This window comes from Electrona antarctica (genome assembly GCF_951216825.1).
Source record: "Electrona antarctica genome assembly, chromosome: 20".
In the NCBI taxonomy this organism is placed as follows: Eukaryota; Metazoa; Chordata; class Actinopteri; order Myctophiformes; family Myctophidae; genus Electrona; species Electrona antarctica.
In genome coordinates, this window is record NC_136801.1 from 37,983,642 (window position 1) to 38,008,064 (window position 24,423).

At 42.6% G+C, this 24,423-nt stretch overlaps 2 protein-coding genes across 2 annotated transcripts in view; both read left to right on the forward strand.

Annotated features, from left to right (window-relative positions):
- Window positions 1-6,411: 6,411 nt before the first annotated feature.
- LOC306913308 (uncharacterized protein) lies at window positions 6,412-13,680 on the forward strand (the record flags this gene model as incomplete). The annotated part of the gene is made up of 7 exons (XM_079489897.1): window positions 6,412-6,567; window positions 8,605-8,736; window positions 9,619-9,732; window positions 12,053-12,187; window positions 12,867-13,000; window positions 13,153-13,201; window positions 13,531-13,680. 7 exons carry the CDS (start codon window positions 6,412-6,414, stop codon window positions 13,678-13,680), a joined length of 870 nt encoding a protein of 289 aa, XP_079346023.1.
- Window positions 13,681-17,545: 3,865 nt separating this feature from the next.
- Window positions 17,546-24,423, forward strand: part of LOC306913309 (E3 ubiquitin-protein ligase HECW1-like) — a gene marked incomplete at both ends in the record, with an annotated part of 139,982 nt that continues 133,104 nt past the window's right edge. Inside the window, 1 exon segment of the mRNA XM_079489898.1 lies at window positions 17,546-17,597. Within this exon segment, the coding sequence (XP_079346024.1) occupies window positions 17,546-17,597 (52 nt within the window).

A 24,423-nucleotide genomic window follows, 5' to 3' on the forward strand; every position in this document is an offset into this window, starting at 1 on the left:
ATGCTCAACACACACGCGGACACAGTTTTTATGGGTCCCTTCATGTTTTGTTTCCAGCTGCATTTTGTTTTTATTTGTAGCCTATATTTCAAAACATAAAAAAAAAAACTATATATTATAATGATGTGATCAGGATGTAACTGATGTTTCATAATTCCATGTTGATTGGCTACAATTGGCTTCCACAAAAGGCCACAGATCGTGTACACCTATGGCATCCGAACGGTCCGATTGCCGGGAAGCTTTGCACTTACATTCCCACTAGTATAGGCCAAAGAAGAACTGCCACCCTATACATTTCATATCGGATCGGTTTTAGGGCAATTCGTGCAAAATGGGCCCATCCTGCAAACATTCTTCAGACTGCTTAGTGCTGTGTCTGAAGGAGTCACTTTTAGGTTGATGCCACTGTAGTGGCTCTGTCAGCTTTCAAACAAACAGACAAAACTCACTGATGCACCCAGACTTGGGCTGTAGGGCCTACGCAGGCAAGAAGAAACCATTGTCCACAAGTTGAATTATTTTTTGTTTGCATATTTACTTTGCCATTAAAGTGCATTACAGAACAAACAGCTTCTCTCTGTGGCATTCTCCTGGCTGGCCTGGTAAAAGTCGTATTTCCACCCAGGTGCATAACCATTCCCAATTACCCCAGCCTTGATATGCTAGCTCTCTGCTCTGTCAATTAGTCCTGGGGAGGCGTGCCCTTGGTGTCAATCAGCCAATAATTCAGTGAACGTATCAATTAAATTAAATTATCTAAATAATTATCTCAAAACTGAATAGACTAAATAATAAACAGAAATCATAATAATTACATACAAAAAACAGTTAAATGGCTTCTACAGCCACAATGAAGTAAGTGAAGGGATCGAGCTACAGTGTACACACACACACACACTGCTGTGCCTTTGAGTTAGAAGAAAAGATGAAATAGCGGAAAATCGTGTCAGGCAACAATGGTCATAAGACAGAGATACACACAGAGAGATAGGAAGACACGCGGAGAGATACGTAGAGCGAGATACAGAGACAGAGGGTGAACTTAAGGGAGAGATTCCTAAGTTGAAAGCTTACTGACCAGACTGTACCGAGTTAAATGCCAAGGACATATTACCTGATGGCATGTGCGCGTGCACACACACACACACACACACACACACACACACGAACGCACACACACACACTCAGACACCTGATATTGTGTGAATAATTAGTGAGCGTGTGTGCTTGTTCATACTCTCTCTCCCTCCCTCTCTCTGTGGCTTCGTATACACACATATCAGACGAACATGCTCTGTGCTGTCCGTGTTTCATGGCCGCCTCAATGCTTTTCCAATGGAAGTCACGTGGTTTGACCAAACAGTTGTGTGTGATGGGGGGCAATCAAACACAAGTGTTTGGTCAAACCACGTGACTTCCATTGGAAAAGCATTGGGGCGGCCAATGCGGCCATGAAACACAGGCAGAGCACAGCACAGTTGTTCTAAGTTATGTGTGTACGAAGCCCCAGTCTGTCTGTCTGTCTGTCTGTCTGTCTGTCTGTCTGTCTGTCTGTCTGTCTGTCTGTCTGTCTGTCTGTCTGTCTGTCTGTCTGTCTGTCTGTCTGTCTCTTTTTCTTCATGCAAATCCCTCGCTCCAGATCTGTTTCCATCTGTCTTCAGACGTGAAAGCGGAGAACGCGAGAAACAAGAGCGAATGCGAAGCGAGGGGCAGGAGAGGAGAGGAGAGATGAAAGATCAGAGGAGAGAGGTGGAGCAGTGCTGAATGCCAAGTCCTATTCGAGTCTCCGTACGTTGTCGTCATGCCAGCTCATCCTGCTTCTCCCAACGGACACTGTGCAGAACCTCCCGCTCAGCAAGTGGTAGACTGAGCTCTTCAGGGCAGAGCGGTACAGAGTGTCCAGAGCCGGATTTACCTTGCTGAGGGCCCCCGGGCTGGAGCAAATTTGAGGGCCCCCCTCCCGCGATTTTAGCCCAAAAATGTTTTGGGCTATTTTGTTTTAATTTTGGGGTACCCAGGCCCCTAAAAAGAGAGGCAGGCAGGCAGAAGCTCTCAATGGTTTAACCATAATAACTAAATACAATAACAATACACACATTTCACTTGAATTGGATTTCACTTTACAATTTTATAATTAAAAAAAAATATATATATATATATATTATTATTATTATTTTTTTGGGGCCCCCCTAGTCGGGGGCCCCCAGGCTTCAGCCCACCCTAGCCCAATGGTAAGTCCGGCTCTGAGAGTGTCCTATGTGGCACTGTTGATTTCATCGACTAAAACTAAGACGAAAAATGTTCGTCGACTCACTGACGAAAACTAAATGAAAACTAAGCTATGATGACTAAAACTAAGACTAAATATATTGACAATTTTGTCAACAACTAAATGAAAACTATTCAAGAGACAATGGGCTCCATTTTCGTCCCTTTTCGTCACTTCTAAACCCCTTATCCCTAATCTTCTTTGCCTTTTTTTTACTATTTTGAAAAACATTTTTGAATAGTTCAACTAGCCAATCTACATTGACACGTTGTGAGCTTGTAGACTGGCCATTTTAACTATTCAAGTAGTAAAAAAAGGCAAAGAAGTTTAGGGGTAAGGGGTTTAGCGGTGACGAAAATAGAGCCCTATGACTAAAACTAAAATCTGCCAAAAACAACACTGGTGGTAGACTGAGCTCTTCAGGGCAGAGCGGTACAGAGTGCCCAGCTGGTTCAACATAGACCTGCTGTCGTTGTCCAGATATGTTGGGACTATAGCCTATATAGAATGCAAGGTGTTGACTCATACCCGAGGGCTTGTTGCAGGCACATACAAAACAAAACCAAATTCTGAAATATTTAGGAAGAAAATATGTTATTTATAGCCACCCAACAGTGGAACTCATTATATCTATATGAAACAAAATCAAAAGCAAATACTCTTTCAAAAGATCTCTTTAAATATATTATTGGGAGAGACCACACAATTGGATTGATGTGCTTTTGTACATGATATTTAACCCATATTATCTATATATCTTTGGCATCTTAATTGTGTAATTTAGATTTATGCTGACAAGTGTGTCCGTTGTTGTTTGTATATTGCATGTATATTGTATCTTGTTTTTATGATGTGATGTTTTATGTGGACCCCAGGAAGAAGCCACCACGTCAGCGGAAGCTAATGGCGATCCGGAAAAAGAGTTAAACAATTTAGCAGACGCTCTTAATCCAGAGCGACTTACATTATCAAGGACAGAAAGCATGGCAATACAGTGGAAGAATCTAGATCAATCTTCATATGACCACCGCTCTCTGACTATAGGTGCGCCACCCGTTCAAAACATATCCTTTTTATCCTTTTAAAGCCTTTAAAAGGAACCTACATTCAGTCACACTCCACACTGATGAAGGCTGGATAGCCAAAACGTTTGTCCTTGGTTTCAAATATGAAATAAACTATTTGAACATACAGTCTTGGTGTGTGCGACCCATACCCTTTATTTTGATATAATGAAACTATACATAAAAACTATACATACTATACTATACTAACTATAAAGTGCTATGACTACATAAAATGCAATTCTAGTGCTGTCTATGTAACATGCTATGAGTCTGTATAAAATGCTATCTGAGTCTACATAAAGTGCTATCTAAGGCGGTAGGGTAAGTGCTACGGGTCATGATGGAGTCTGAAAAGGTGGGTTTTCAGACTACGGCGGAAGATTGGGAGTGAGGCTGCAGTTCTGATTGTAATGGGAAGTGCATTCCATAGTTTATGAGCCAGAAGGGAGAAGAGTTTTGGACGTGTGGAGCGCTGTCCCGGCGCTTTTAGTGAAGGTACTTCCAGCTTCCCTGCGTTGGCTGATCTGAGTGCGCGGGAGGGTTTGTAGGGTTCGATCATACTTGCAAGATATGGGGGAGCCATACCTTTGGTTGCTTTGAATGCCAGCAGCAGAGTTTTGTATTCTGTGCGAGCAGTGACCGGGAGCCAATGGAGGGAGTGGAGAAGGGGGGGGGGGACGTTAGAATTTTGGCTGGTTGAAGACCAAGCAAGCTGCTGCATTTTGGATCAGTTGGAGAGGCTTAAGTGCACATGCCGGTAGGCCAGTAAGGAGGGAGTTACAATAGTCAAGTTTTGTCAAGACTGTTGTCTGGATTAGGAGCTGGGCTGACAGCCAGGCATGCAGTGATGCGCTCTTCCACCTGGGTGAGAGGGAGGGGGAAGGTTTCTATCGGATAGAAACAACTGTTTCTATCCTTAAAGAATAAATAATAAAATAATACAGATACAATGTTGAATGTAAACATGCAGGGACCCCTCCAGCATGAACCTACCAGTGTTAAATGAACTCTGCTATCGTACACTCATGTGTGTACACTCTCTGAGTAACTAGCAGAGCACCCAATTGGTTTTAAGAGCCACCCGCTCATTACTATTGAACACAATGGGCTCTATGCACACACGCCATTTTGGAAATAACTTGGGCCCCTTCCCTACTTCCTTATCACAGGTGTTACCACTGATACTAATGAAGGCTCTGTTCCATTCTGGTCAAACAGAGTCAGGGTGTTGCTATTGTGCGTGTTGTTGGCTCACTGGAAACACTCTGCTACCCCAGTGGGCCTCAAAGTGTCCTTGAGTGGGTTCCAAATGGCCCGCTCATTCATAGTCTGGATTTTCGGTGGTGAGGTGACCACCGAACTACAACATGACGTCACAAGCCGCGGTGAAGAGCAAACCACCGCCACCGCCCCAGCCCTTCTCTCTGTTTTTACTGACCACCGCTCAGCGTTATTTCAGCTCCGGTGGTCAGCTCACCACCGGAGCGGTGGTCACCTCACCACCGAAAATCCAGACTATGAATGAGCCTTAAGCCTAGAGGTGCCCAGTGTCCGCCATGCCCGGGTGTCTAGGGTAGGCCAGCCTGCCTGGCCAAGTATTACATTTTGGACTATTTGCTTTTCATTATTATAATATGATATATATCCTGAGTGACTGAGCCCCTTTTGTTGCTTGTGGTCAGTCAACAACAAGCACACTTGTAAGCATAACTAGGGATTGAAACACAATTATAACAATTATATCATTGTCAATGTAAATGAGGTTCATGTACATAAAGCCTCATGTGTATAACTCCAAGTGAAACCAAACCAGTGAGTGACACAGTCAGCTGCGTGCGTGCGTGCGTGCGTGCGTGCGTGCGTGCGTGCGTGCGTGCGTGCGTGTGTATGCACGAGCGTGTGTGTGTGTGTGTGTGAGAGAGAGAGAGAGAGAGCGATCCAGTTGTCCTCAAATAGAGACGTCTCTGTGACAGAAGACACAGTGGTGAGAGAGGAGAATTAAGTGCTGGATGGCAACGGACAACAAGTCATTCTAGTTTGTTAACGCATTTGTTTTAGTGTTACTTACGAGCTGCATATGAAGCAGTTTAAAGTTTTAGGAATGGACTCGCTTTAGTTTGGTTCACGTTCGGTTCGGTGGTAGTTTTTTCAGGTATTATGAGGAAAGCCTTGATTTGTAGAAGCTGAAACAGGTAGGATGGAATAATGCATGACGGAGCGTCACATATGACACAGTTCTGTATTATTGTTTATTGCATTATTAGTTGTTATTTATACACATAATGTCCCATAATGGAGTATCTTGTACACCAAAGGTAAACCTAAATTATTTGCTGTAATTCTGTTTAGTTTTTGCATTGTTGACTTTCTATCTTTCTTTTTCTTCCTTTTCTTATTCTCCTTTTAGTTTTAGTGGTTTCACTTAAGTAAAGGTAGCAATGCCACAATATATGTAACATGTATTCATAATTTTACTTCAGCAAAAGTACAAAAGTATTGGCATCAAAATATACTACAGTAGAGAAGTGAAAGTACTCAATTTATAAACAATTTATAAACCTTTTCAAAAATAAAATAAAATAGGACGATGTGGTTAATACATTTTGTGCTAATAATCTAAATCTTCATCTACAAAGTAACTTAATGTAAATCAGTTTGTCCCGTATAGTGGAGTAAATAGTGCAACATCTGACCGTAAGATGTAACAGTGTAAAAGTATTTAAGTATTGGGGAAAATGTAAAGTAAAAGTCAAACGTTGTGCTTATAGTTAAACACTTGAATAAATGTACTCATAGTTACTTCCCCACCACTGGGGTCTCTTTTCCACCAAAATAACTTGGGTTCTAGAACTAACTCGTTCTAGAACTAACCGTTCTAGATTATTGGAACCTATAATTGACGCTTTCACGGAACCCGGCGGCCATGTTTTGGTTCCAGTTCCGAACCAACATTTAGGGTTCTGAACTAATTAATTTTCAGTGTAAACACTCGGCGGGAAAAGAACGGAACTGGTTATACCCCGGTGGAAAAGGGGCCCCTTGTAGTGGAGTATATACTGTATACGAGTATAGATGGGAGGCAGAGTGTGTAAGGAGCGGGGGACGGAGGAGCAGGAGGAGGAGGAAGAGAGGAGGAAGACGTCGGGCGGAGCCGAAGGCTTACTGAGACGACAAGCTGTCAAACAGTCTGGATTCACCGTCCTCAATCTGGCACGCAGAGGGTTAAAGGTCAGCATTGTTGCCATTGTTGTCGTCTCCATCAGGCCACGGCTATTATTATAGAGGAGGGTATGTGCGTGACATCATCATCATACCCGGAAGTTAATGCGGGAACACCCTACTTTTTGGCCTTGACAGTCCATATACTGTACATCCAAACAGAAAAGTCTGATTGGGGATGATTGATAAGGGATGATTGAACCCTACAAACCCTCCCGCGCACTCAGATCAGCCAACGCAGGGAAGCTGGAAGTACCCTCACTAAAAACGCCGGGACAACGCTCCACACGTCCCAAACTCTTCTCCCTTCTGGCCCCAAAACTGTGGAATGCACTTCCCGTTGCAATCAGAACTGCAGCATCACTCCCGATCTTCCGCCGTAGTTTGAAAACCCACCTTTTCAGACTCCACCATGGCCCATAGCACTTACCCTACCCCCTTAGACAGCACTTTTTAGACTTAGATAGCATTTGAAACAGACTTATAGCATGTCATGTAGACAGCACAATAAGTGCATTGTATGTAGTCATAGCACTTCATAGTATATATGTACAGCATAGTATAATATATATGTATAGCTTATATGTATAGTGTCATTATAGATATGTTCTAGTTACGTTCTTAGCTTACGCATGTTTCTTGATAAATGCTTTTTATATATGTGATGTATTCCCATGCTTTTTGTTCTTGCTTAATGTAAATCGCTCTGGATTAAGAGCGTCTGCTAAATGACTAAATTGTAAATTGTAAATTGATTGCATTAAATTAAACGGCGTTAACTCGCTTTGCCACTAGATTTGCCACTCACGTTATGCATGCCCATTGTCGCAAACTAACAAAATAATGAAAACTAAAATTGAAAAAAAAACATTTTCGTTAATTGAACTAAATAAAAACTAAATAAACGATGACTAACTGAAACTGTATTGTGCGTTTACAAAACTAACTGAAATTAACTTATAGATAAACATTTAAAACACCTGCTCCAGAAACTAACTGCACCCTGTCTATCCGTATCCGTCCATGTATCCGTCTGTGTGTCTGTGAACGGCTAATCTCCGTTGGCCCATGATCTACGACGTGAAACTGGGCACGCGCACTTCCTGAATGCCAGAGCATTGTACACAGGGGCGACTGTGGCTCAAGAGGTAGAGCAGGTCGTCCAATGATCCATGGGTCGGCGGTTCGAATCCCGGCTCCTCCTGTCTACATGTCGATGTGTGCTTGGGCAAGACACTGAACCCCAAATTGCTCCCGATGTGCTGGTTGGTACCTTGCATGGCTTCCGCCGCAATCGGTGTATGAATGTGTGTGTGAATGGGTGAATGTAATGCACAATCTATGTAAAGCGCCTTGGATAAAGGCGATATATAAATGCACCATTTACCATTTACCAGAGCAGGAGCTCTGCCGCACAGTTTTCGCATCGGCCTGTTACAGCGCCACCAGTAGTCTGACTTTTGATATAGTATCCCTGTCCAAGTGTCCAATATCACGCGATTTGGTGCACATTATCTCTATGGTCATGTATTGATAACTTGATATTCCATCCTGATTGGCTAAGATTGGCATCAGAAGTTGCGTCCGATTGCCGTAAAACCTTGCACGCACATTCCCACTATAGGCCTCGCTATTAAAGCGCCACCAGCAGGCCGCTTTTTGCACAACTATAAATTAGGCTAAGGGAAGGTGAGGTCTTTCTAACCATAATCTTGGGCATTGCCAACATCAAAATAAACACTACCACAATGGCCACAAAAGCCACGCGTGTTCGTCACTCCTTCTGTGTAGAAGGGTATCCAGGCCGTCACTCCCCACCAACCGACTCGCTTCTCCCTCCTCACTCCTACAGAGACTGAATTCCGAACATTGCTGGCCCACAATAACCTACCTGACCTTTTGGAGACCTATGATCTTTTTCCAGTTGTTACTGTTATTGTTGTTGTTTTTATGGGTGCAACAGGTCCAACTACAAGATAATGTGTGTGTGTGTGTGCGTGCGTGCGTGCGTGCGTCTGCATGTGTTCACTGGCTGCATGTGTTCAGGAGACTCCAGATGAATTGTACGCAGTGAGTGAAGTGCAGAAGTTGAATCTGTCCGTCAACCTGTTGAGGAGCCTTCCCTCACACCTGTCACTGCTGTCCAACCTGATGGTGCTCAACCTCTGGGGAAACCAGGTGACCGTTGTTTAAACTAATTAACCTGAAACCAGGTGACCGTTGTTTAAACTAATTAACCTGAAACCAGGTGACTGATGTTTAAACTAATTAACCTGAAACCAGGTGACTGATGTTTAAACTAATTAACCTGAAACCAGGTGACTGGTGTTTAAACTAATTAACCTGAAACCAGGTGAATGTTGTTTAAACTAATTAACCTGAAACCAGGTGAATGTTGTTTAAACTAATGAACCTGAAACCAGGTGACTGATGTTTAAACTAATTAACCTGAAACCAGGTGACTGATGTTTAAACTAATTAACCTGAAACCAAGTGACTGATGTTTAAACTAATTAACCTGAAACCAGGTGACTGATGTTTAAACTAATTAACCTGAAACCAGGTGACTGATGTTTAAACTAATTAACCTGAAACCAGGTGACTGATGTTTAAACTAATTAACCTGAAACCAGGTGTCTGATGTTTAAACTAATTAACCTGAAGCCAGGTGACTGATGTTTAAACTAATTAACCTGAAGCCAGGTGACTGATGTTTAAACTAATTAACCTGAAACCAGGTGACTGATGTTTAAACTAATTAACCTGAAGCCAGGTGACTGATGTTTAAACTAATTAACCTGAAACCAGGTGACTGATGTTTAAACTAATTAACCTGAAACCAGGTGACTGGTTTTAAAACGAACTAACCTGAAACCATGCAGGTGACTGTTTTTAAACTAACCTGCTTTAGCCATGTGACTGGGAACACTGCACCCTGTGCTGTGCTATTGCGTTAATGTAATTGGTTACAGTGCTGTTACATGATTCTATATTTGACCGTTGAATGTGTTAATCCTAAATTCTCTCTCTCTCTCTCTCTCTCTCTCCCTCTCTCTCTAGCTAACCAGTCTTCCTGTAGAAATAGGTCAGCTGACGAGACTGAGGGTTCTGTTTGTTTACAGAAACCGACTGACTGAGATACCAGAGGAGCTCGGAGCCTGTACACAACTAGAGGTACTACTGCTAAAGGCCTCACTCACACCTATAAGACAGACGCAAGACACACTTGTGTCCTGTGTGTTCTGTGTGTCATGGCCGCCTCAATGCATTTCCAATGGGAGTCACATGGTTTCAAATCATGACACAACCTAAATCATGACAATTTTGGTTCTCAATATTTCATGTCAAGGACCCCAAAAATTATATGTAATTGGTCGTCGACCCCCACCTGAAAATATGTTGTTCCAGGGACACCCCCCCCCCCTTCCAGAAGCAAAGATTTGAGTTAAAAACTGAAACTCTGAAATAATATATACCGGTATTCAAAGATTTGAGGCACATTTTCACGATTTTTCAGAAATAGCAGACCTACAAGTTCATACAAGTTCTATGTCTTTGGTGTCTTTGGTGTCCTTGACTTGAAATAGTTTGAAAACCACTGATATAGAAACATATTTTTTTCAGAAAACAGCCATGATTTAGATCAGGGGTTCTCAACCCGTGGGTCGCGACCCCTCGGGGGGGTCGCCAAATTATTTTAGGGGGTCCCCAAATTATTTTCAAAAAAATAAATAAAAAAATAGCAGACCTACAAGCTCGTAGCGCGCCACTCGGTGGCGCGCTATGAGCTTGTAGATCTGCTATTTTTAAATAGCTAAATTATAACAATGCTTAAAACACCAAAAGGGGTTCCCGCCCAAAATGGTTTAAGGTTATTGTAGCAGTCAATTTATATTGGGGGTCGGGAGGGGGCGGGGGTCCCGAGACGTTGCCAAAGCATTTTCGGGGGTCCCCGGCCAAAAACGTTGAGAACCCCTGATTTAGATTAGAAGACCTACAGTAAATGGGTAAAAGCCCCAGCGAATGGAGACCCGTTTCCCCTCTCTATAGGGAGGGGAAACAGGTCAGCTTGACCTGAAAGTCTCAGAATTTCAGCGTGAAACTTTGGACTTGCTTGATCAAATCAAAAATAGACTCGACTTGAATGCCAATGACTTGAGTCTTGACTAAATTGACTTGAGCCAGAGTCTCGACTTGAATTTCAAGTCAATTCGAGTCTTTTCAAGTCACGTGGTTAATGTCTTGCTTACAGCAAGCCCAAATATTAAAATGTTTAAAAAGTGTCACATCAACTATTACTGTAATGTTATTTGTCATCTCCCGTCAGTGCAGTTCCTAGACATGTGGAATGTCTGATCACATGCAGTTCCAATGAGCACCAACAGATGGCGGGGCTGCACAGTGTATTGTTAGTCCACTGAAGGGATTATTAACTATTAGCTGCTGTTCCGATTTCTTTTTTTATTATTTACTATAGTCCTACTAGACCCCAAGAAATTACATCTGGCCACAAAAGATCACAGGATCTACTGAATATGAAGGTAGCCTACTGGGGGGAAGCCACACAGTGTGTCATATAGGCTCAATATGTCAGTTTGACACATTCAGTATAGATCCCGTGATCTTTTGTGGCCAGATGTAATTTCTTGGGGTCTAGTAGGACTAAAGTAAATAATAAAAAAAATAAATCGCTATAAAATGTAACAAAATACATATTTAGCCCCATGCTCGAATGCCCCCGCCCCCCCCCCCCCCCCCTGTCAAAAACAGCTAAAATCCCTAAAACGAAAGAAAGCAGCAAATGAAAAAAAATAACACTCTTTTCTTTCTCTAATAACAACCTAAAACATGAACCTTGGTTGAAAAAAACTAAAGTTGTCCTTTTAAATCCATACTAACCATAATGCACTGTTCTCCATGCACCCCAAGAAGGATCTTGCGGGCTATAGGGCAATTGTAAACCTGAATAGGCATATATGGGTTCTGGTTTAGCTGTACTAGAGACCCTACTATAGGTTTAATGTAGGCTACTTTGATTCCTATTCATGTACTTATATCATACTTTTAAAGCGTACATATTTAACTGAAATCTTTTTCTTTTGGGGGGTCCCTGCAACACAATATTTAGAGATGGGGGGTCGGCGGACAAATAGCTAGGCTACATATAATTTTGAGGGTCCAAAAAGTTTTGAGCACCAGGCACTGACAGAAACGTGGTTTTCAGAAAACTGTCATTTGTAGAATCGACCTAAGGTTACAAGGCTATTGGAGCAATGAATATAAAACAATGGAATAGTATTACAATAAAGAAAACAAATTCTACAAATCTTCTCTTCTCTTCTCTTCTCTTCTCTTCTCTTCTCTTCTCTTCTCTTCTCTTCTCTTCTCTTCTCTTCTCTTCTCTTCTCTTCTCTTCTCTTCTCTTCTCTTCTCTTCTCTTCTCTTCTCTTCTCTTCTCTTCTCCTCTCCTTTCCTCTCCTCTCCTCTTCTCCAGGTATTGAGTTTAGGTAACAACCAACTGGTTTCTCTTCCCTCCTCTCTCTCGTCTTTGAGTCGTCTGAAAAAACTGGACCTGAGTCACAACCGGCTGGAACAGCTTCCTATCTGCATCTATAGCATGAAGACTCTGGTACGCACGCAGCCACGCACAGACTTACGCACACATTTATTTACGCACGCACTTACGCACGCACATACCAAGCAGCACCTTCTTGTATGCAAGCTTGAGAGACCGTGTTCAACACGGTCCACAGAGGTTACAACACGGTCCACAGAGGTTACAACACGGTCCACAGAGGTTACAACACGGTCCACAGAGGTTACAACACGGTCCACAGAGGTTACAACACGGTCCACAGAGGTTACAAAGCCATCTTAAATCTGGACCCACTGCATTAACGGTGGTAGTTAAAACGGAGCAGTTTAACTTAATGCTCAGGCAGGCAGGCAGGCAGGCAGGCAGGCAGGCAGGCAGGCAGGCAGACAGACAGACAGACAGACAGACAGACAGACAGACAGACAGACAGACAGACAGACAGACAGACAGACAGACAGACAGACAGACAGACAGACAGACAGAACTATTTATATAGCGCCTTTCAAGAATCCCAAAGAAAAAAATAATTGCCTAGTTAACAAACGTCTCTTCAGTGCAGACTTGAAAGAGTCCAATGCTGGTGTCTGGTGAATCTCCAAGGGGAGAGAGTTCCAAAGACAGACAGACAGACAGACAGACAGACATATTCCAAAATTTTCCTCAACCACCTCCTTACATACTCTCTCTCTCGCTCTCTCCCTCTCTCTCCCAGGTCTTTCTCCATCTCGGTTACAACGCTTTGGAGAACATGTCAGAGAACATCCACTCACTGTGTGAGCTGAAGATCTTCATCCTGGAGGGAAACCAACTCCACTCTCTACCCAGAGCTATCGGCCGTCTCACCAGGTCTGCCACCACCCCGCTGGCACTGTACCATTACATGTTTAATGGTAGATTGGATGTTTAATGTTATGAATTAAATTTGAATTAAACAATGTTTTTTTTCTCGTTTTTGTTTTTGCTTTTCTTCCTCATGTAATTCATTTCCTGTGCTGTAGGCTGGAGTTGTTAAACGTAGACTTTAACGACATCAAAGATCTTCCTCAGGTAAGATGCATTTTTAAGTATACTTGTTTCAGTTTGTGCGGTTCATATACCTGTATCTAGTTCCTACATATGAGCACCTCTCATCAAGCCCAAAACACAGCACAACACTGACTTGTAAAAGCATGGCGGCGAGAATATACACGACTGCGCGTCAATTTACCCCTCAGCTGCACGCCTCACACCAATCCACCTGCCCCAAATCGAGGTACCGGTCTCGTCTTGTTTTAGTTGATTTACCCCATTTGTGTGTGTGTGTGTGTGTGTGTGTGTGTGTGTGTGTGTGTGTGTGTGTGTGTGTGTGTGTGTCGTGTGTTGTGTGTGTGTTTTAGGAGATGCTCCAGTTGTGTTGTCTGGAGAGGGTGGCGTGCCACCCTCTGGATAAAGGACTTCACGTCGTCCACAACCCGCTCATCAAACCACTCAGAGACGCTCTGCGAGGAGGCCTCGATGGTCTCTGCAACTACCTGAAGAACTCATAGACCCTCGACGTCCAAGAATACATACCATACATGGGCCCGTATAGGCTACATTGACATTATGCGTTTAAGAAAGCCATGGGCGTGCACAGATAGACACTAGGTGGTGCTAGACCTGCCCTCTGGATCAGCAATGTGCCGTTTTGAAATTGTGTTTTTTTGTATAGTGTTCATTTTATTTTTGTTTTGTACAGTGTACACTACAGTATACAGTATGGCCCATGGTGACACCCATCAATTCTGGAGTAAAGGTTTCTAATATTACTTATGCCCAAAAACCTATAAATCTCACACTATTTGTCATGGCATGCCAGTCTCTCATGGCTCAGAGTAGAGGAGAGGTTGGCATGCAATTTAGTGAGTTTCTTTAGGAATATTTGTCATAGTAAACAACCAGTTTGTCTGTATTCACAAATACAGTATGTGAGAGATCGTCATAGTCATGCTAACAGGCAGGCTACTAGTGGCCATATGGTCAAAGAAAAAGAACAAATGCGGTTTGCAGATCTGTAATTTTCAGGGCTATTCCAGTATGGAACACGTTACCAACTATAATCACGGAAGCACCCAGTAAGGCTAGTTTTAAGAGGCTCCTTAAAAGACACCTGATCAATTACCCCAATTTGAATTTGAATTAACTGACATCATTTAAGGGGATGTCTTGTTTAGTGTTTTTATTTCTCTGTATTTTTAATGTCTTAAATGCATTTGTATTTTGTATTATGAATGTATTTTTTTCAAGATTGCACCTGTTTTTATTGTGCAGTGTTATTTTGTATTGTGTTGTGTTATATGTATTGTTTGTCATGGACCCCAGGAAGAGTAGCTGCTACTTCGGTGGCAGCTAATGGGGATCCATCTGAATAAAGAATAGTATGCAGAAAGTTGAACCCAAAAGCAGAGCCAAACACAGGAACCAAGTTAAGGTATTTATTCACAATAAGTGAATGGGAAGGTAGCACGAAACAAACATGGAGGCTGAGATGAGCAGTCAAGGCAGGCGGCAGGCAGTGGAACCAAGGGGCCAGTGAGGCTATTCAACGTTGAAGCTCTGGGCCCTAGTGGTAGGAGGAGGGACTACAGGCGGACCCGTGGATTCATGACCGGGAAACCCCGTGCAGCTGGGCTTTAACATTGAGCGCTCGGTTGCACTTCCGCATTTGACCACCAAAATTTGGTGGTCAAATGCGGAAGTAGACGTTCTGAGACGGTACTTCCGGCAGTCTTCCGGGTGCTTCAAAACGCCACTGAGCAACTTCCACTGACATGAATAGCTGGGGGGGGCGGAGCTGTGGCTCAAGAGGTAGAGCAGGTCGTCCAATGATGCATGGGTTGGCGGTTCGAATCCTGGCTCCTCCTAGTCCTGTCTACATGTCGAAGTGTCCTTGGGCAAGACACTGAACCCCAAATTGCTCCCGATTCCGCCGCAATCGGTGTATGAATGTGTGTGTGAATGGGTGAATGTAATGCACAATCTATGTAAAGCGCCTTGGATAAAGGCGCTATATAAATGCACCATTTACATAATTCAATTCAATTCAACTTTATTAGCAGACTCAGGTCCATAGGGATACATACACGGGGTAACATACAAGAGATACAACAGGCAATAAAAATCATAAAAGCATGAAAAAAAAATACAAAACTTACATAACTTAACCCACAGGTAGAACATACAGGCATTTTAGCCAGTGTACCCTTAAACTAGATGTATAACGTGAACAGCTCACTGAAGGGCTTGAAAGTGCTACAATGATACTGTTTGTTGACACATCCAGCCTTTTCATGAATTTAAACATTAGATTTCTTAGGAGTGCTTTAAAAGTCCTCACTCCAGCAGTGACAAACATCTGGCTAGCACTGCCCCCTCTGGGTTGTTTAAGAAGTATTCTCATGGCATCATTATATGCAACTTGCAACCTGTGCATGCTAGACTTTTTATAACATGACCACAGGTGTGCAGTATAAAGCGGTGTGCAATATGCCTTGAACAAGGACACTTTCACTTTAGTGGAACAATACAGTACATACATAATTATTTAACCCTTGTGGTTACAATTCTTACATATGAGCTGTAAACTCAACTCAACTCAACTCAACTCAACTCAACACTGAACTGAACTCTTCTGGAACCACAATAGTTTCACAATGATCACGTGACTGTCACTCCAGTGGTGAGATTGAGCAAGGTGCTCATACCTATACCAGTAAGACTCTCTGAGGGTGAGATAGGGCAAGGTCGCGCTGAAACAACAGGTCTCGGAATGCCAATATATGGACCTTTTTTTGTTTGTTTTGTTTTTTAATTGACGTTTTCGGGCAAGGTAGGGCGTACAATATTTGTGCTAATTAGTAAGGCCAGGCGGGGCCTCGGGCCAGCCCAGTTAGGCCTCATTCACACGTACCAAACACCAATCAAGCAAATGTTTGGTCGTTTTTTTGGGGCCACCACAATTCTTTTCCAATGGGAGTCACATGGTTTGACCAAACATTTTTGTTTGATGAGGGGGGAGGGGCAGAACACCAACAGCAATCAGCAATCAAACACAAATGTTTGATCAAACCATGTGACTCCCATTGGAAAAGCATTGTGGTGGCCCAAAAAAACAAAAAAAAACGACCAAACATTTGCTTGATTGGTGTTTGGTAGTGTGAATGAGGCCTTAGGGCCCAGTTAGGGTCGCCTGCTGTACTTTATACCTCATACTAAGCATTTCAACTTTAAAGTATGAGTTATAAAGTACAGCAGCCTTGTGTTCATACAACAGAATGTTTGGGTATTGGGTAAGACTGACGTTATGTATCTTTCAGGACCTTTCACTGCTTCGTCTCAACCATTACTCTATGGCTCTGGTCTCAGCCACCGCGGTGTATTTTTTGACATTCCGTTTTTCTCCAAAGTTGAACGTTGCCACTACTGTTGGAGCAGCCATAAACTACACAGGTTCATCCCGATGTTCTGGGCATCTTCGTAAAGTTAGTGTTAGTAAAAAGCAGGTAAAAGAGTAACGTTTGAGCAGACTAACATCAGTCACTCTATCATTCACTGTAGTAGAAGACCTGCGAGTTTACACCGCAGATATGTCGTCTCCGCCTACAGGAAATACGTTTGCTGCAACCATGACACCCGTTTCTGAATTCGTCTATACCCAAATCTTTCAGACTTCGACCACCCCCAAAAGAATCATATTTGAACTGTAGGACCTCCATCTCGACAAGCACTTGGAATTGTAGGCATTACATTTCAATGTTATAAATTGCCTGTCACTGTGTATTGATGGAAATAGAGTTTAAAAATAAATAAATATATATATATATATATAATTTATTTATTTTTTAGATTTGTTTTAGGCTTTATTGATAGCTTCAAGTGAATATTGACAGGAAAGAGGGGAGAGAGAAGGGGATGAGACATGCAGCAAAAGTCGTCATGAACGGGACTCGAACACGCAACGTGCGGTCAGGCCAGAGCCTATATGTGGCATGCGCCTGGACCACTATACTAGGCCACCGGGCGCCCTAAATGCACGATTGCACGTGCCATTATAATGTGTATTTTGCTCTCCAGCATGTTCACCCTGCATGCAGGGACGTGGTGGGCCAATAATTCAGCCCGGGAAGTGGAGTTGCGGAGGCCCTCTAGGCGCGCGGCCAAAGACCGCGCGCCTATTTTATTAATATTTTTTTTTTAAACGGCTGGCCCAGACCGGCCTGGACTGGACGGCCGTTCGGGAGTTGTCCCGAATTTCCCAATGGCCAGCACGTCTCTGCCTGCATGAAAAGCAAGCAGGTTGCATGACATGACTTTTATTTGAGGCTCACAGATGAATGTAACAGACAGTATCGTCTTGTATTATTAATGACAGTGATGCTGGGTGGACAGGAGGCTGATCCTCCCAGGGTCTTCCTCAAGGAGCTGTGTAGGAGAAGCACATGGACACATTCACACACAGCAACACTCACTCACCACCATGGTCCATGTCAATGATTCAACAGTTGATTTTATTTCGGAGAGAGCATAAAACAGGCCACTGTTTTCTCAAACCTTTACATTTCAAGGTATCCTCTAAACCATGACAGTACAAATGGAACCAAATGGACCCATCAGGGTTCAATTGGTTCAATTTGTATCCTGTCAGAGTTGCAGACTTGCATGAGTCAATTCAGACCGCCCTAAAGGTACCCACAGACTCCCTGGTACAGGCTACTGGAATATGTTTAGCCATTCCTCATGTGATCAGAAATGGTTTATCTTGCATTACATGTTTTAGTTTCTAAGGTTTCACAGATGCAGATGCTATGCTAGACTGTCTAAATAAAACATTAAAAAGCTTTACAAATATAAATAATAAGTGAGGGGCGCTCGTATCATCTTACAATGAGGTGATGTAATGATGATGTAAAACAAACAGTGTCAACTCAAAACAAACATTAAATTATCTTTATTGTTAATGGGATTTAATGTTTGTGTTAGGGACAAAAGAAACATTAATTTCTCTTCATTGTCAATGGCACTTTTAAAATAAACTTCAGCTTCACAGAAGATGATTGATTTTAGTTTTCAATGGTAGTGTTTCCGTACTAACTTCTATCTAGGAAAAAACGTTTGCAGTTCTGGCTTAAACCGTGCTGTCATTTTTGAGGTGCGCTAGCCTCTCCTATATACAGCTTTTGTCCCTACAAAATGTCCGCAACACAAACATTACATGCCATTGACAATGAAGGGAAAATGTACGTCATCTTGTCCCCACACGTCTCATATTTGCCATCGACAATGAAAGGAGAAATTAGGTGAAATGTCCACCAAATATGACGTGAATTTGTGGCAACAGGCAACAGGCATTCTGAATATATTCTGAGTATATGAGATGATGCATGATGATGTACGATGATAAGAGCGCCCCTCACTTCACACGAGTGTGATTTTTTACTAAACTCGGCAATATGGTAGAGGGCTATGCCAAACAGGCAAAGACACGGAAATCATAAGCTATCAATTGAAAGCTTTGATGAACCGTTTGATCTATTTGACCTATGACCTGTGACCTTTTGTTCCCCCACCATTTTTGAATGAACTGTGAGCTTCAGTTCCTGAGAGATTCTCACGACACTCTATACCATATTGCCGAATTTCGTGGAAAACTACAGTAGAGAACTGCACAAATCTGTGGAAAATGGCGGAATACGTAACGTATGACAAAAATGTGGGGTCTACGCCCTTTGGGCTTGACCCCTAATAATAATAATAATAATAATAATAACTAGAAAAGTGTGGTTGCCGCAGTCGCTTACATAGGCCCCTCCCTAATTTGAAAACTTCTATAACGCTATAGTTTGGTCTTCTGCCCCTGCAAGGGAATTTATGTCTTTATAAACAATTGTAAAACATAGATTGGTTACGTAACCAACAACAGCCAATTAGCTACAACAAACGTTATGCAAAGCTCGGACAATCACAGTGGAAGTTCGATTCGATTATTCAATTACTCGATTCGATTATTCGATTAATCCGGAGGGGGAAAAAAGTGTCACAATAACAATAGTCTGGTTGTACTAATAATAATCAATGTGATCATACAGTAGCCTAGGCCTATAATAAACCAGGCTTACACATTTTAAGCATCCTTGCATCAGCACCAGAGCTCTGACTGTAAATCTCTCCTTTCTCACATGAAGCGAAAGAAGGGGGTGACCCGGGTGATGATGATGATGGTGTGTGTGTGTGTGTGTGTGTGTGTGTGTGTGTGTGTGTGTGTGTGCGTGCCTGTGTGCGTGTGTGTGTGTGTGCGCGCGCACCTGTGTGTGTGTGTGCGTGTGTGTGTGTGTGTGTGTGTGTGTGTGTGTGTGTGTGTGTGTGTGTGTGTGTGGTGGTGGTGGTGCGGAGGGGGTTGGAGTCGTTGTGATTGGCTGTGTGTGCAGCAGCCGTGGTGGTACCCAGCCAAGCAGGCATGAGCAGCAGCAGTAGAACGGTGCACGGTGGAGTCCTGACCGATGTACCGTTTCATTACATGCAGGCTTTTATAACATGATGATGATGATGATGGTGATGGGGCTCGGTGGACCAGGAACCGTCCGCTAGGTGGTCCGTTGGTTGCTTGGTTGGTTGGTTGGTGGTCCGCGGGACTCGGGACGTCGCGTCGCATCGCTAAAACACAGGCGGAGCAGAGTAATATAATGATTCAGCGACACATGCTTTTATCCCAGGTAGGTGTATCTATAGGCTACATCTTCTTTTGTTGTTGATGATGTGTTGATGGATTATGTCATGTGTGTGTGTGTGTGTGTCCCTAATATCCTATCTGCTCTGAACGGGGGGGCAGCCAATATTAAACAATAGAGCCTAGTAAAAGCTACTATTGTTGTTGTTGTATAGCTATATGGCGGTGTCGCTAATTATTCGCGTCGCGTTGTGTGTGTGTGTGTGTGTGAGCTTGTAGAGCAGTTATTTTTGGGCAAGCGACAGACACCCGCCTGCCTGCCTTGCGCGATGGATGGAGGGATGCCATGGATGGATGGGGGCAGCCTATTAAGCGCTTTGCTGTGGCGTGTGTGCGTGTGTGTGTGTGTGTGTGTGTGTGTGTGTGTGTGTGAGTGAGCGAGTGAGTGAGAGATGCATGTGTGTCAACCATATATAGGCTATTAGCGCACGTTTTATTTTATTTTATTTTATTTTATTTTATTTTATTTTATTTTATTTTATTTTATTTTATTTTATTTTATTTTATTTTATTTTATTTTATTTTATTTTATTTTATTTTATTTTACACTCTTCCCCTGCGGGGGAACGTTTGGCTCTCGGGGTAGTCGGGTAGACCCCATGCAGCATTGTGTGAAGGGAGGGATCCCCCTAGTATGTGTTCATCATAGTAATAATGTAGCCTAATCCTCTTATGACCACCCCTCCATACATACATGCAGCATGGACCTTATGTTGTCTTTGTCCTAAATGTTTTTAGAGCTATTTTTCCAAGGACGTTGTCGGATTAAGGCAGCTGGCAGTGGCCGGTTGTGCCATTATTTTACATATAGGCATATTATGTAGCCTATATTACAACGGTGAAATAGCAGGCATGCCTAACCCAAATGTTCATGTTGAACCACATGTATGGAGTATACTCAGTATAGCACTGATGTTTCTCCTTTTGCAAATGTTTTCTATAATAGCCTGTTGACCAAAATGTGGCTGACAGTTTACAATTTAGGCTAGTAGCCACTAGGCTATGTAGCCTATCTACCACCTCCAAACATCACCTTCCATTGATTTCAATAGGCTATAGGCCTACATAATTATACAAGAAATGATCCACAGCTGGAGAGCATTTGAACCCAATTAGACCTGAGGCCGATTCTACAAATGTCTTCTAAATCCTGAGTTTTCTTTAAAAAAATACATGTTTCTACATCAGTCATTCTCAAACATTTTCATGCCAAGGACCCCCAAAAATATATGTATTTGGCCGCCGACCCCCATCTGAAAATATGTTGTTCCAGGGACCCCCTCAAGAAGCAAAGATTTGAGTTAAAAACGTTCGCTCTGAAAGAATATATATTCAAAGATTTGCGCCACATTTTCACGATTCTTTTCAAAAATCTGCTATTTTTCAATAGCTAAAGTATAACAATCCTCAAAACACCAAAAGGGGTTCCCGTCCTGAATGGGTTAAAAAAAAAGCCTGTTTCGCTGTGTCATTGCCCCAGCCAGTGTCTTTACATTTGAACTGAAGACGAGTAGCCACTATAGGCTGCCCCAATGTCTATATCTGTTGGCTTTTGACCGTACTGTAGGTCTAAATACATAAATACATCACATGAACTACTTAAAGACCCTATGATTTATAGGGTTTAAGGGCTTCGTATGAACTTAGTTGAGACGAGTCCCTCTTCTTACACCAGTGGTTTTCAACCTTGTTCATATCAAGGTCCATTATTTATTCGGCATTTGAGCCACGGACCACCATGTTTCTAAGTCAGTCGTTCTTCGATTTTTCAAAAATAGCAGACCTACAAGCTCGTAGCGCGCCACTCGGTGGCGCGCTATGAGCTTGTAGATCTGCTATTTTTCAATAGCTAAAGCATAACATAATGCTAACACCAAAAGGGGTTCCCGCCCAAAATGGGTTTTAACCCACTAGCGCTCGCGCATCGTGTTGTTTTTGTCGACCAAAACTTAAGACGAAAAATGTTCGCCGACTACCTTTTCTCACTGACGAAAACTAAATGGAAACGTAATGAAAACTAAGCTATTGTAATATTTGTATATGGCCTCTCAGAACCAAAAAATATTTTGTTGTCATTGGATACGATTTTGTCCACAATTCCTTGCTGTATTGATGTGGTAGCATAGTAGAGATAACAGGCAAATGTTGATCAAAATAACAATTCTTCTACATTCTCTAATTGTGTAGACTTTCTTGTAGCCTAAATTAAATAATGCGGATGTTTAACATTAATTTAACTCTTGAGAGTGTAGAATGAAACCCAACGGGTCCATTTGGTTTCATTTTACACGCTCAAGAGTTAAAGATCTATACGGCCCAGACGGTTAGCTCAACCGTATGGGCACTGAGGCTGCCAAGCCAGCCGGACGGCGTGCCGCGGGTTCGACTCCCGAGCCCCGACAGCCTTTGCCACGTGTCACTCCCCATCTCTCTCCCCCTTTCCTGTCAAACTACTGTAATCTATCAATAAAGGCAAAAAGCCCCCCCCCAAAAAAAGAAAGAAAAAAAGAGTTAAAGATCTATAAGGGTCCATTTGGTTACCAATAATAACACATACAAGCTCACAAATGATGCGACAATCATGCAATAAGCTTGTTCCAGATCTAATATTTGAGCTGAATGTTTGCAGCAGAATAGGTTATTGTGGTGCTTATTAAATAAGGAAAAGAGCAGATCTACTGTATACACATGCTTGTAGATTGACTGTGTTGTTGCTATTTTTGAAACAGATATGTTGTTTAAAAAAGTTCCCAGTGTGCTTGAGACCTGTATATGTCCTGCTCTGGACGCCCAGTGGACTTTGAAAACACATTGACCCACATTAAACAGCCCAGATTTATTCAGGGTAAGGCTTGTCGTCTACCAACACTGCTCCCAAAAGCCTATGACCCAACAACTGATGTCCATGTACTGTGCGTAGCTGTGTGCCGTGCATAACCAAAAATACCAGATCTATACAAGCTTGTTGATCAGATGACTTAACCCATTTTGACCTGAGATCAGATTCTAAAAATGTCTTCTACATCCTGACAGTTCTCTGAAAAAGCTATGTTTCTATGTCAGTCGTTCTTCGATTTTTCAAAAATAACAGACCTACAAGCTCGGTGGCGCGCTATGAGCTTGTACATCTGCTATTTTTCAATAGCTAAAGCATAACATAATGCTAACACCAAAAGGGGTTCCCGCCCAAAATGGGCTTTAACCCACTAGTGCTCGCGCATCGTCGTAACAAACGGTGTTGCTTTTGTCGACTAAAACGTAAGACGAAAAATGTTCGTCAACTACCTTTTTTTCACTGGCGAAAACTAAATGGAAACGTAATGAAAACTAAGCTATTGTGACTAAAACTAAGCTAAATGTAGTGACAATTTCGTCATCAGATAGAGACTAGACTAAAATGTTAGGAAGGGACTAGGAAGAGATCCAGCATACGTCATTTTACACTTGGTTGCATGCTGAAAATAGCAGATCTACAAGCTCACTTGTAGATCGGCTATTTTCAACAAGTGTAAAATGAGCCATTACGACGGCATAAATTCAAGGCCCGCCAAAATACATTTTAGTCGACTAAATGAACTGCAGATTTAGTCGACTAAAATCTTATGACATTTAGTCGACTAAAACTAGACTAACACTAAAACATTCCAGGTGACTAAAATATGACTAAATCTAAATGAAGTTTCATGCCAAAGACTATGACTAAACTAAAATAGCAATGTGCTGCCAAAAACAACACTGGTACCACGCTGCTATATTATTATATCACAATGTAATGTTACATCATTGACCTAAATGGCGTTATATCAAGGATAGTATGATTAAATAAAAGGTATAGGCCTATGTCTTTTTCAGAAATGACTTTGGACTGGACATTTGGAAAACTTTAGTCAATCTTGCAGAGTGACACATTATTTTACCTGAGTTTACATCATCTCCTGATACTTGCATGTTTTGACTTGAAACAATAATACCATACCGTGTAGTGTTTTGTCTCATTAGCGCGAGCATGACACAATAGGCTACAGCTTGTTGTTATTACGCTGCTGCTGCTGCTCTGAACACACGTGAGCGGTATAAAGACACCAAGGATCCGACGGTGGTGTCACTGTTAAGCTACGCAACACGGAAGTAACAGAGAGTCGAAGCGGTTCATGGACCACAGTCAGTGACGCGTCGCTGACGAGTCCTTGGTATTTTCATTCGACCGGGCTGAGCTCTCAGCTGTTTGGAAAATCCTGGTGACGGTCGGGAAAACGTGGGATTCCCAATCCCTTCTCGCGTACTGGTGGGACCGGCACCGTTCCGCATACCAGTGGTTTGGAGCCTCTGCATTAGAGTGTAGTTGTTAGGCAGTGGCGTGCACAGATAGACACTAGGGGGTGCTAGAGCACCCCCTGCCCTTTTGGCAATGTGCCCTTTTGAAAAAATAAATAAAAAATAAAATATTTTTTTCTCTTTTTTTTTTTGATTTTTCAAAAATAGCAGACCTACAAGCTCATAGCGCGCCACTCGGTGGCGCGCTATGAGC